The sequence below is a fragment of the Typopeltis vanoorti genome, chromosome 3, assembly GCF_054136105.1.
Source record: "Typopeltis vanoorti isolate ZY-2024b chromosome 3, IOZ_Tvanoo_1.0, whole genome shotgun sequence".
In the NCBI taxonomy this organism is placed as follows: Eukaryota; Metazoa; Arthropoda; class Arachnida; order Uropygi; family Thelyphonidae; genus Typopeltis; species Typopeltis vanoorti.
Genome location: NC_143551.1, coordinates 61,080,488 through 61,092,504, shown reverse-complemented (window position 1 = coordinate 61,092,504; position 12,017 = coordinate 61,080,488). Strand labels below are relative to the sequence as shown.

General features: G+C 35.8%; 1 protein-coding gene across 7 annotated transcripts in view; it reads right to left on the bottom strand.

Moving 5' to 3' along the window:
- LOC150108191 (uncharacterized) overlaps window positions 1–12,017 on the bottom strand; it is a 368,644-nt gene that overhangs the window by 203,825 nt on the left and 152,802 nt on the right. For all 7 annotated transcript variants that reach the window (XM_090390641.1, XM_090390644.1, XM_090390642.1 and 4 more), the window contains exon 8: window positions 2,781–2,840. In XM_090390641.1, coding sequence (XP_090246767.1) covers window positions 2,781–2,840 — 60 coding nt within the window. The remainder of the gene's footprint in view (window positions 1–2,780; window positions 2,841–12,017) is intronic.

Genomic DNA, 12,017 nt, shown 5'->3' with positions numbered 1-12,017 from the left:
GGAACTTACTTTCTGGATGTCCCTCGTAGATGGTAGGTGTGTGACAGATGCAGAAGAGATTATGCAACTAATGAGAGCCCATTTTGCTAATTGCTACCAATTTGGTGGATACAACATTGAGCTCACGGATACCTTCGGAGTGAAAAGATTAGCAGCAGTATACCACATTGGTGGAACTGTACTCCAAGAGATTGATGAGGCCAGGGACTTGGGAGTGTTGGTGGATAGGGAGATGAAGTTTAGGGGGAGACATTGCAAAAGTGGCTAAATCAGCTCACTTGGTTGCTGAAAAATACTTTGACGAGCAGAGACAAGCAAGTTATTGTTCCTCTGTACCAAGCCTTGATAAGACCTCACCTCAACTACTGTACCCAGATTTGGTCACCTCGGTTCCTTCTTGATGGGGAGGAGGTTGAGAGGATCCAGAGGCGAGTGACTAAGATGATAGCAGGTCTATGGAATGAACCATATGAGAACAGGTTGAAGATTTGTGGGTTGCAGAAACTAGTTGATAGGCAGAAAAGGGGAGACATGATTGAGACATTCAAATTGCTAAAAGGATTCTATAGGATTAATTCAGATGATATTTTTGAGATCAGGACTGGTGGTGGGAGAACTAGGGGACACCCATGGAAGCTGGGCAAGAGTGTGGTTAGCAGGGGTGTTAGAGCTGGGTTCTTTACTTTTAGAGTGGTAAATGAGTGGAATAAGCTACCAGAGTCTGTTGTGGGTGCTATGACAGTGAACGAGTTCAAGGCAAGGTATGATAGATACTGTGAGAATGTTGAACAGCTGCGTGAACATGATGTTTAGGGCCTCCCTCGATGAGTCTAAGGACTCCTGGAGTAGCCCGTGGTAATAATAATAATAATAATAATAATACCTCTTCAGTGGATGAACATACTCAGGTATAAAACAAGGAGGTACTATAACTGTTACACAAACCAAATAAGAATTCAACAATAGGGGCTGATGGAATATCAGCATGGATGCTAAAATATTGTTTAGCTGAACAGACTGTTTCTTGATCAGGCTATAATTTGAGTCTCAGAACAGGGAAGATTCCACAAGAATGGAAAGAATGTATGATAATTCATACATTCTTTTGGAATTACTTTTGGAATTTGCTAAGGCTTTTAACATATGGCAGAGAAGACTGTTGTATAATTTAGAGAGAATATGGAATTGGATTATAAAATATTAGCACAGATAACAGGATGGCTGATTGACAGATATCAAGAAATGGTGTATTGGGGGGAGGGGGGTTGAGTCTGTAAAATTTAAGTAACCGGTGGTGTATTTCAGGGATCAGGCATTAGTACATTGTTAGTCAATCTTTACATTAATGACACTTGAAAGGATTTAATAGGAGACACATAACTAGCTATATGCTCATGATCAAAGATATATAGGGTAATCAGGAATGCAAATAACAAGCAACACTTTCAGAATGATTTGAATAACCTGAAATTGTAGGTATATGAAAATGGCTATCAGTTCAATGTTAGTAAATGCTATGTACATTCATGTAATGAGATATCCAATGTTGTATTATATTGGTGGGATTATGCTAGAAGAAACTGATCAGGTTAGGGATCTTGGAGTTTTAGCAGGAAGTTGACGCTAAGGATAACATGTAAGAATAATGAAGTCATTTTTAAAAAAGGCCTTGATATGACCTCACTTGGACTATTGTGCACAGGTGAGTGTGCTCCTGGTTTCCTTGATGATGCTGATACAGTGGAGAGAGTGCAAAGGAGGGAGTTAAAGATGATATCAGGTTTGTGGAACACAGATTATGAAGAGAGAGAGAGATTGAGAATGTATGGACTGCAAACACTAGCAAACAGGAGAAGAGGGATGATATGATCAAGACATAAATTTTTGAAAGGATCATAGAGGATACCAGTAGATGGAAATTTTCATTTTATGGAGGGTGGGCACAGGATGAGAGGGTATCCATGGAAACTGAGAATAAATGCAGTCATGAAGGGGAATGAGAGAGATTTTTCTCTCACAGAGTGGTGTATGATTGGAATGGACTGCCTCTGAATGCTATAAGTGCAGGTAGTGTGAATAAATTCAAGAATAGGTATGACAGCTGGTGCAGGTGTATGTGGCCTTCCTTGATGAGTCCTTGATTACTTGGAGGTCTCTCTCTTAATAATTCTTCTTCTTATGGTGCTATCTTCTATCGAAAGTCAGCGACAATCTTGAAGAACAAGCTGAGTTTTTGCGTTGATCTGAGCAGTTGTACACTGCTCTTTCCTGTCCACATCTTGATGTTGTCAAACCAAGATATTCTTTTTCTATCTCCATTGCCATTAATTCTTCCTACCAAAATGGTTTGTAGAAGCTGATATTTGCTGATTCTCATTGTGGCCAAGATATGTCTGTTATTTCTTGATTTTTGTATGAGATCTTGGCTTTGCCAATGGCAAAGCCAAGCCAAATTCTCTTAATAATAACATTGTAAAATTAAAGTATCTCAATTAAAAGCATACAGAAGACAAACAAGCAAACAGCCTGATATATAATTTTCATATATATCTTCAGAATGATATTCTGAAGACATTATGAAACTAAACTACCATTAAAAGTATAAAAGACAGTGATAGAAAAAAGCAGCCTGTTGTAATTTTTTAAATATAATAACTAATCAGTAAAGAAATTCAAATGGTATCTCTCAGAATACTATTTCACACTTTGCAAATACTTTTCTTTATCAAGTATGAATGTGATAAAACAGAAAAACATATAAAGTATAATGAGATCCTTACCAAAACAAATTCTTCTTTGTCCAGAAAACCATCTTGATCATTATCACTAAGTTCCCATATCTTAAACAAGAATTTTTTTTTAATTACATAAAATATATCTTAAGTATAATCATATTAGAAAAGCATAACAATTAATTTAGATGAAACTGCATAATATATTTTAAAAAATTACATCTAGTAGAAATTTGCAGCCAGTAAGTAAATTGAAATTTTTTTGGAATACACTCTCAAGGAGTGCACATGGAGCTATTATAGTCCAACACATTCATTACCTTTTTCTTTTCTTTTCTTTTTTTTTTTTTTTTTTGCTAACAATCTGTTTCAAAATTGGTATATTTATTAGTTCTCTAATTTGATAAGAACTATTTTCTCATCTAAGACAGTCCAAAATTACAGTGAATGCATATTATAACAGGCACCATTAATGAAACAATGCACTACAACGAAGTAAGAAAAAAACATGGCTAAGCAACATAGAGCCAATATTTTTAGCTCACTATTGAAAACAATAAACAAAACACCTTCACAGTCTCAAATGGCATCACAAAATACAGCTGACGAGAGTAATGATGTGTAGGAAGTACTGCATAAAATTGTGTATTTTGTATTAAACATAGAAAATGAATGAAAGGGTAAAACTATTTTTATTTTCACCTTTGAGTAATTTTCCTTTTGGTATTGTATTTTAATTTAAAAAAAAAAACAAAGATAAATTTTAAACTCAAAATTTATCTTTGTTTCTGGAATTTGTGCTGACAGAAGCTAAATCAAATTTATATTGTGAATTAAATGTAAAGTCATGGGCAAAAATAACAATAGTGTTAACTATGCAAGGAGAAGGGAAAAAAATTGAATAGGGAAAATAGTCAAAGTAAATTGGCATACAACAGCATACACAATTGTGACTGCTACACTTCACATGTATACTACTACTTGAGATGGAGGAGAAGATAAGAAATATAGCAGTTTATAGTAGCAAAGACAACATAGTCTTCTACTGAAGAATGATAAATTTGGGGACAAAACTGTAGCTGTGGTTAGAAAAAAAAAGAAAATAGAGGAATGAGAAGAAAAAAGAAAATTTCAGGAAATGGAACACAAAGGATTAACTGGAACCATACATAAAGCATACAAAACAAAAACATGAAAAGTACAAATGCAAACAATAATGGGAGATATACACAAAAGAGTACAAAATTAGAAAAAATGACAACATTTTTATTATTATTATTATCCAAAATCCCATGGAGTCAGAGGTCAGAGGTTCATCTAGGAGGTCATTTTGTCATACACACAGCTCATCATACCACACCTTAAACATACTAAAATTCCCTGCAGACACCACACTCTCAGGTAAGGCATTCCAATCATTCACAACTCTGCATGCAAAAAACCTGCTTCTCGCTCCCTGGTTCAGACCCTCATTATACAGTTTGCAGAAATGACCTCTTGTTCTCCCTTGATCTCCCACTGTTTTCTGTAAAGCCTCTTCAACATTGATCCAATAACAACCCCTTACTAACTTTGTACCTCTCTTCCTCCTATCCACTAGACTCTGTAGAATGCATCTACTTGACCTTTCCTAACATTTGACATTCCAGAGATCAGAAACATAAAGAAACAACATATACATTTTGAAATGTTACATCAGCTTAGTGTTACTTACCCAAAATCTTCATAATGAACCAAATATATGCAGTCAGTCTGTAGCATTAAAATCAAAATAACCCAAAAACTTGGGCAGTTAGTAAAGTTTATAATTGGTCACCTCCTATTATATAGAGCAGGTGTGACCAACTTCATTCTATATGAGGGCCAATGTGTGATCAGTGGTAGCGTCATGGGCCACACACTTTTAGACAGAACTTAAATAAAAATAAACTCTGCATTTTTTCAAGGCAATAGTTAAATGTATTGAATTACCATATATGCTAAATCATTTTACTACTGGGAGAACAATATAAAATACATGATTGATTTAAATATAAGTTTTTAAATTAAATTTAATTACATATTTCTGGTTTTTTTTTTTTACATGTAACACAACTTAACGAGAACACTGTGGGCATTCATGTGAGGCAACAAGTTCATCAAAGTCAATTTTTAACTATGATGACAATATTAGTAACAAATCCTGAAGGTGGTCATCAGTCAGTCAGCTTCTTTGTGACGATTTAACCGCCCTCATAGTTGAAAAAGTGCATTCACATATGTATGTGCTTCCAGACATAGATGCAATTCTCAAGCTGAAATCACTCAATGCAGGATATTTTTCCCTTGGTACCAGTTTCCAAAAGTCGATGCCTATCTCCACCCTTGACTGGAAAAAGGGAGGTCACTTCAAAGGTCACACGTCTCCAACTGAATAGTGTCATGCTGCTCTGAAATGTCACATTTCATTGGGTTATTAAATAATGTCAGTTGTGGCTGCATGTCACTGAAGTCAGAAAATTGCTTACTGAATTGCTCCAAAAGTTGGTCTAAATTGGCAAAGAAAACTTGAAACCAATGGCATGGCTCTCCTCCATCAACTCCCTGCAGGAAGGGAAATATACCAAGATGGGTTCGTAAGTCGACTTATGAACCTATCTAGGTGTCCAACTAAATCTGAGATTGTTTGATTACGTCCCTGTAACTTCACGTTGAGTTTATTCATGTGGTGTGTGTGTGATGTCTGTTAGAAAGGCGAGTAAGCTGTTAAAATGAGGATCACATAGTTTTGCAATGATTAGTTCTTTGTTTGACTTCTCCTGTTCCTCTAAAAACTGTTTTATTTTGTTTCTCAAAGCAAAAAAACGTTTCAAACAGTTCCCTCTGCTTAGCCAATGTACTTCTGTGTACAACACTAGATCGTCACATTCTGCCTCCATTTCTGTTAGAAAAGAAAGAAACTTGCAGTGTGTCAAGCCCCGATTTCCACCTTTAATTAGATTCACACACTTCATTACAGTTTTCATAACATCCTCTATCGCCAGAATTTTACCATACAGAGCCTCCTGATGTATAATGCAGTGCAATACAGGGCAATTGATTCCAGCCTTCCTTAGTAAGCCAACTAAGCCTGTTTGAGTACGACACATTGATTTGGCACCATCTGTCATGTCACCAGTACCATTTACAACCTTCATAACTGCATCATAAATGTCTTGACCTTTGGCTGTGTTATGCAATGACTCTAATGCTAGTAGCTCTTCATTAATAACAAAATCTTTGGAAACAGTTCGAATGAAAATTAGAAGCTGAGCTGTATCTGTAATGCCAGTTGATTCATCCAGAGCCAATGAGAAGTAAGCTGAATCTGTAATAACACTTTTTGATTTATTTAATATGTGAGAACCTATTTCCTAGACTCTTTTTGTTACAGTTTGTTTTGATAGTGGGACACTTTCAAACTCACTGGCAATTTTATCTTTCCCAAATGCACATGCCATTTTCACAGAACAGTGTTTTACAAATTCACTATTAGATAATGATTTTTTTGCTTTTGCTATCTCTGCACTTACAACAAACGATGCCAAGAGTGAGCTTTTTTTTTTTTGTATTGATGTTGGTTTAGTAAAAATATATTTCTAAGCACTAACCTTTCTCTTCAAATTACGTACAATTTTAGTACGTACTTGTCCAACGTATATTCTTGGTATTTAGCGGCGTGGTGTTGTATGTAGTGGTGTTTGAGGTTATATTCCTTGTGCACAGACAATACTTGCAAATACACAAGGCACTGTGGTTTGTTGTTATTGTTTATAAACAGAAATTCATTTTCCCATTTCCTCCTGAAATGACCTGTTTTCTTCACAGATCTTACGTTTCTTACTCATAGTACACAAAGGCTGAAGTAACTGATCAGGGGACACAAACTGCAACAATAACATTGTTAACTGTGAAACTGAATCTCTGAAACTGATCAGTGTGTTACTCTGGAGCGCAGAGAAATCTACCACTCCTACTACTACTACAACTTGAACAGAGAAGCAGTAGATTTTATAAATCGAGTAATCTTTTTAAAGCAATTTTGATTCCGTGTTGAGAATATAAATTGTTTTCATCATCAGAAATAATGAATATAACTAGTATATCAATCAGAAAATCTGTGGTAGAAACTAATAGCTAAATTGACAACACATATAAATAATACAGTTTTTATCCTGCCGTGGGCACCACAAAATCACGTTATGGGCGGTATGCGGCCCGCTGTTAGCCACCTATGATATAGAGGAAGGAGATAAGTAATAAGCAACTAGCTTGCACTAATCAGCCTAAATGGCAAAATGATTAGCACAGCTGGTGTAATTAAGTCAACTTTTGAAATGGAAAGAGACTTAATTATAGGCAGCTGGCATAAATTCATATAGTTCTTTTAAACTGTGAATTAAAGAAGTTTTTTCTTTTTTTTTAATGTGACTCCCACTAATGAAAAGCTGTAAATCTATAGTACATTAGTACTGTGGGTAAATTAAGTATATTTTCTCCTATTTTTATAATTACACACACACACACACACAATGTTAATCGCTGATTATGAAATCGCACAATTCACGTAATGCCCAACATTTTTGCTCGTTCCATGAACTGTATAACTTGTTTGTACAGTTCGTGGAATGTGAAGAATTTTGCACAATTCATGAAATGAGCATCACGTTTTCTGCTCATTTCATGAATTGGGTGATATATGTTATGTGCAGATTATGAAATCTGCATAATTCACGGAATGTGCAACATTTTTGCTCATTCCATGAATTGTATAGCGTTCATGGAATCCTAAAATATCACTTTATTAAGATAATAGTGATGAATCGTCACATATTGCGTAAGCTGCGGGTCCTGCAACTCACACCAATGAGAAACTAACCTTATTAAATATGACGAAAGGAATTCTGATGTAATGTTGTACAAATTTACTGTAACACTTGACTAATACTATTACAAAAAAAAATTCTTAAAACACAGCAACTTGCAGCAACAACCAATAAGAAATGTTCTTCACCAGTTTATCACGAGTTTCCACACATCATGCACTGCTGCTGTTACTATGCACCTAATTAATGAAATGAGCAGCAAACATAATGCTCATTTCATGATTGTGCAAAATTCTACACATTCCACAAACTGTACAAGTGCATTATACAGTTCATGGATTGCACGTAACACACACACACACACACATATATATATATCACAGATCTCCAAGGAGTCAAGGACCCATCTGAAATGGCCATGTATCACCAACACTAGCTGTCATACCTTCTCTTAAATTCATTCATACTAGATGCACTCACCACTACAACAGGCAAACTGTTCTACTCACTTACTGCTATGTGAGAGAAAACACTAGCCCTTACCTCTTTCTTAACCATGAACAAACTTAACTTCCATAGATGCCACCTTGTCTTCTACCCACCTTCCATGTTAATGAGAAAGTTCACCAACCAATATCCTCTAACATCCTTTCAGAAGTTTATAGACCTCTATCATATCATACTGTTTTCCTGTATACCAGTGTCTGCAATCTACATTCTCCCAATCTGTCCTCATAATCTATATTTCATAATCCTGTATCATCTCTTTAACTCTAATTTTCACCTTTTCCACAGCTTTTTCATCCCCTTGAATTCCAGGAGACAAAATCTGCACTCGGTAGTCCAAGTGAAGTTGCATTCAGACCTTATAAATAGACAATATAACTTCCTTATCCTTACGTCAAAGTTCATTTTAGCATCATAATCATCCCCTGGGTTGTATTTGCAATTTTTGCTATGTGACCTTTGAACTTCACATTCCTGTCCACCATAAATCCAAGACCTGTAGCCTAATCAGTTTTCCCCAATCATAATCACACTAATATAATATGGGAAACTGAATTCAGATGGGAGGAATCATGAGAATCAGTGTGTAAACCCAGCAATGTTAGTTAACTGTATTAATGATGGGAATGGTTATTATTATGGAAATTATTATTATACAGGCATCTCCATGGAGTCCGAAGACTCATCACGAGAGACCCAATCTATCCACACAATCCGTCATACCGCTCTTCTTGAACCCATTAACAGAAAAATCACTTGCAAATGACTGTGGCAACCCATTTCACTCATTCACCACTTTCCAAGCAAAAATCTAATCCTTACACTCTTACTGACCACACAGAATCATTCATAAATGATATAAAGAGAGATCAAATTCCGTGTTCATTCGGTTTGGCCCTATCAAGCACATGCGTAACGATATCTGCATAAGTAAGGAACTAGATAAGAACAGAGATCTGCAAGTTGTTGAACTGTGTCATGCAGACCACAGACAGGTGTATGCAAATAAGCATACAGATAATTTGTTATGTCTGTACATGAAAGGTAGGAGTATCAGAAACAAAGGAGCAGAGTTTGTTGCCTTGGTTAATATATTAAGACCGCATGTTGTAGGCATTAGTGAAACTTCACTATCAGAAGCAGACATACTAACTGGTATCAAGTGCAAGGAGAACAGTATATTTAGGAAGGATAGACACAATAGCAGAGGAGGGCTGCTAATGATATCAAATGTCTTGAATCCAGTTACAGTTGAGACCTTTGACTGCAATACCGGTAACAATTTTTTTTTTTATATCGCAGTGAGTTTGAAACCATCTGGTGTGAGGCAGAATCTAACAAGATTAAATACGCAGTGGGTGTTGTTACAGACCTGGTGGATTGGATGCTAGTAATGAAGAAATGCATCAACAAATAAATACGATGGGTGCGAAAAGAGTAATTATAATGGGGGACTATAATTATCTGAACATTGATTGGGTAGCTATGAAATCACATGAGAAGAATGAAACTGAATTTCTTGGGCTATTATGAGAAAACTTCCTCAAGCAGCAAGTGACAGAAGGAACTTGAGGTTAAAGAATGTGGGATCTGATTACAGTCTCAGAGGGAATTTTCAATTAAAGATGCAACTATTCTGTCTTTGGTTGGCGACAGTGCTCATGCGGTACTCACTTGGAAAGTGACTAAGCTTATGAACTGCTATTCAGAAAAAATTACATGCTAAACTACAAAGCAGGAAATTATGACCACCTGAGAGATATGCTGAATTCTGTGGCATGGTATCTGTTATTGGATGAGAAGGATATAGACAGTGCATGAGAAGTGTTTAAAAAATACTTAAATAATGCGATATCAGAATGTGTCGTTTTGAGTTCGAAGAATAAATAGAGTAGGAAAGAAATGGATGTGGAATCTAATTAAGGAAAAGATGCATAAGAAAAAGATGATGGGGAAGGAATATTGTGTGCATAAGGATGATGCCAGTTACGAATAATTATAAGCAGCAGGCCAGAAGAGTCACAACTGTTGTATGGAAAGCTAAGTCCGAGTATGAAAAGAAACTGGATCTGCAAGTTAAAAACAACTCAGAAGAAATCTATCATTATACTGCAAATAAGAAAGAATGAATTTGAAAGAATAACTCCACTGAATACAGATAGTATACAGGTGACTGATGCAGAATTGATTGTTCAACTAATGAGTGGCCATTTTACTGAAAGCTATCAACCTGTTATATGCAACATTGAACTCACCTCTACCTCTTCACCATCATCAAATTCCTGACATATACCCTCAAGCGGTGTACAGGATTTTATGATAGTACTACATGAAGAACTCACATCATTACTAACTTTCTATCAACAATTTTCCTCCACATCAATCTGTTATCTGACAAAACTCCGACATTATCAGATCTCATATTTCTGCTAAGGCACTTTTTAATCCACCTATATCTTGGTCTTCCTCTGGGTCTTTTTCCTACCAACCTGGCAGAGAACAGTTGTTTTCTAATCTTTCCTCTTCCATTCTGTTTAGTGATATTACCACCTGAGATTAGTTCTGCTAACACATTCCTAGATGTTAACAATGTCAAGTTCTATCCTTACTATAATTCAGATGCACTTTAAAAATACTTCGGTGCAACTTTGTTTGCTTACACTTGGATAAACGATTAAACCAAGAGTATAATTTCTTGGCATCTTTAATTTATAGCATATAGTATAAGCAAGCGGAAAAACTTCTAACAACTAAATGGTTATCACTTCCAATTTTAAATCCTATGTATACTCTAGCGTCCTGCACCAGTGGAGAAAATCACTTTCAACAATAACATAGTCAATGAGACTTTTCTTATTCTTTGCCTCTTTTCTGAATGTGAATTTATGAACATTATTATGTTGGAAGTGGTAGTTATAACCAGTCCATGTCCTGAGCAGAAATCCAACCAACAGGTATTTGCCATTATTATTAGCTTTATTATTTTCTCCAAATTTTCCCAAAATATTTCTGTATGTCTGACAATCATTTCTTACTCTGCTATTTAGATCTCTAACAAGGATCAACTTTTCCTTTTTCACTGAGTTAGCTGCTTTCTCTAAAGCCTCAAAAAATTCCTCCACTTTTACCTTAGTAGAACCTTCTGTGGGAACATAGGCACAAATAAGTCTCATTGTCCAGTTCTCCATTCTGATATTTGACAAAATCACTCTACTTGATATTTGCTGAAATTCAAGAAGATTAGCCTTGTATTTAATGTTGAATACTATAGCTACTCCTTCTTTTCCCTGATTGTTATTGCCTGAATATAACATTTTGTATTTATCGCTTAGAAAGATCTCACCAGTTTTTGTCATTTTTATTTCAGTCACCCCCTATTATGTTGATCTGGTACTTATCCAATTCTTCTGCTAGTTCCATTTCTTTGCCATTCAGGCTTCTTATGTTGCTAGTATTGATCTTGAACTTTGATGAACTTTGATGAGTTGGGGTGTGTTTCAGGATTTGTTCCAGTAGCAACTTTTCGCTGTTCGCTCTGGTTCCCTGGCAAAAACAATGTGGGCCTTGTTTAACCAGTGACACCCACAGCCAGCATGAAATTCTGTCATGTTGTGCCATCATTTTAGTTGTAGTTTAAGACAATAAGAATACAATTTGGTTGGCTAAATCCCAAATTGTCAGCCCATCCTCGTTTGTTCAGTATCCAGGTAGATACCTAACAGGGTGCACCACACCTTGTAAGGTGAGGATTGGACATTAAGTCAGAAGCCATGGTAGGTTCTCTGCATTCCTTTAAAGCACTAGTTCCCAACCTTTTTTATGGATCATGCCCCACTTCAACGCCTCAAAGATTTTGATGTCCCCTCTAGCATAATAGTCAACCAAGTTCTGAAAAAGTATAATATAAATAGGTACTTCAAATAAAAAAGGAACA